This window comes from Seriola lalandi, unplaced genomic scaffold (genome assembly GCF_002814215.2).
Source record: "Seriola lalandi dorsalis isolate HSWRI2012SDOR001 ecotype SW California unplaced genomic scaffold, Sedor1 jcf7180002054656, whole genome shotgun sequence".
NCBI classification, from domain to species: Eukaryota; Metazoa; Chordata; class Actinopteri; order Carangiformes; family Carangidae; genus Seriola; species Seriola lalandi.
The window spans coordinates 598,848-599,867 of NW_019525209.1; the positions used below are offsets into that span (position 1 = coordinate 598,848).

Consider the following 1,020-nt stretch of genomic DNA (forward strand, 5'->3'; position numbering starts at 1 on the left):
TGTCTTTATGCGCATTTTAAATCCCCGGCGCACCCGCGCCCTTTGACACACATAGCTTTAAGCCATGGCAAATTTGGAGCACAGGCGCCATGTGCTGCGCCCTGTCCAACATTAAAACAGACAAACATCCCATTAAACGACCAATGACAGCACATCCTCGCGCAGAGATGCTGGGAAGGATGGAGGGGAGGGGAGGGGAGGGGAGGGGGCGCTTTTGGTGGGTGGGACAAATAAGCGCTATAGAAAGGGGGATGCTGCAGCCCCGTCCCCCTCATATCTCACTCCACCCAGCCCTAGAATAAAAACCACCGGTGACGTGCGCGCAGGGAAGCACCCAGCAGTATGTGCGCGCCCACGGGAGGGGCCGATAGAAAATGGCGAGTCTGTGCAAAAGGCAGCAATGCACGATAGAGAGGCGCGGCTTTCGGCAGGAACTTGACTCTTGGAGGCACAAACTCATTCACTGTGTAGGTAAGCTCGCTTGGCATTGTGAGTGTGCGTGTGTGTGGCGTGGTCCGGGGGGGTCGGAGGGCGCCGGTAACTGTGTTGTGTTTGTGTGTGTGTTTTTTTTGGAGTGTACGGAGCTCGGAGCCGGGGCTGTGTAATGTCCACTGGAAAACCTATAGCTGTCATTTTTTGTTACGCACGGCTGTTGCCTGGCGGTGCCCGCCTCCCACCGGACACATCCAAAAATATTCTGCTCCAAGTTTGCTGGCAGGGGTCGGGCATGTCGCCGGGTGTTCCACCTGCGGACTGAGTGTGTGTCACCTGCCTGACGGTTGTCTGTGGTTTCATGACGGGAATCTGCGGTTTGGAGCCGCCACGGTGTTTTTTTTATATATATTATTCCATAGCTGTTTATTTATTGTAAGCAGGGCATGTCACGTGGGCAGATGGAGCTGCGCCTCGGCCAATCGGCTCCTCAGCTATAGGCCGGCCCGTGCCCGCGTGCGCGCCTCCGGGTGTTGAGTTTTGTGGAAAGGTGGGGAGGGGGGAGGGCGGTGCGCGTTCTCAATCTCC

The 1,020-nt window shown here is 56.6% G+C and overlaps 1 protein-coding gene across 1 annotated transcript in view; it reads left to right on the forward strand.

Moving 5' to 3' along the window:
- Positions 1–317: 317 nt before the first annotated feature.
- Positions 318–1,020, forward strand: part of lcor (ligand dependent nuclear receptor corepressor) — an 86,944-nt gene continuing 86,241 nt past the window's right edge. Inside the window, exon 1 of the mRNA XM_023420698.2 lies at positions 318–471. Within this exon, the coding sequence (XP_023276466.1) occupies positions 375–471 (97 nt within the window). The 5' untranslated portion in view covers positions 318–374. The remainder of the gene's footprint in view (positions 472–1,020) is intronic.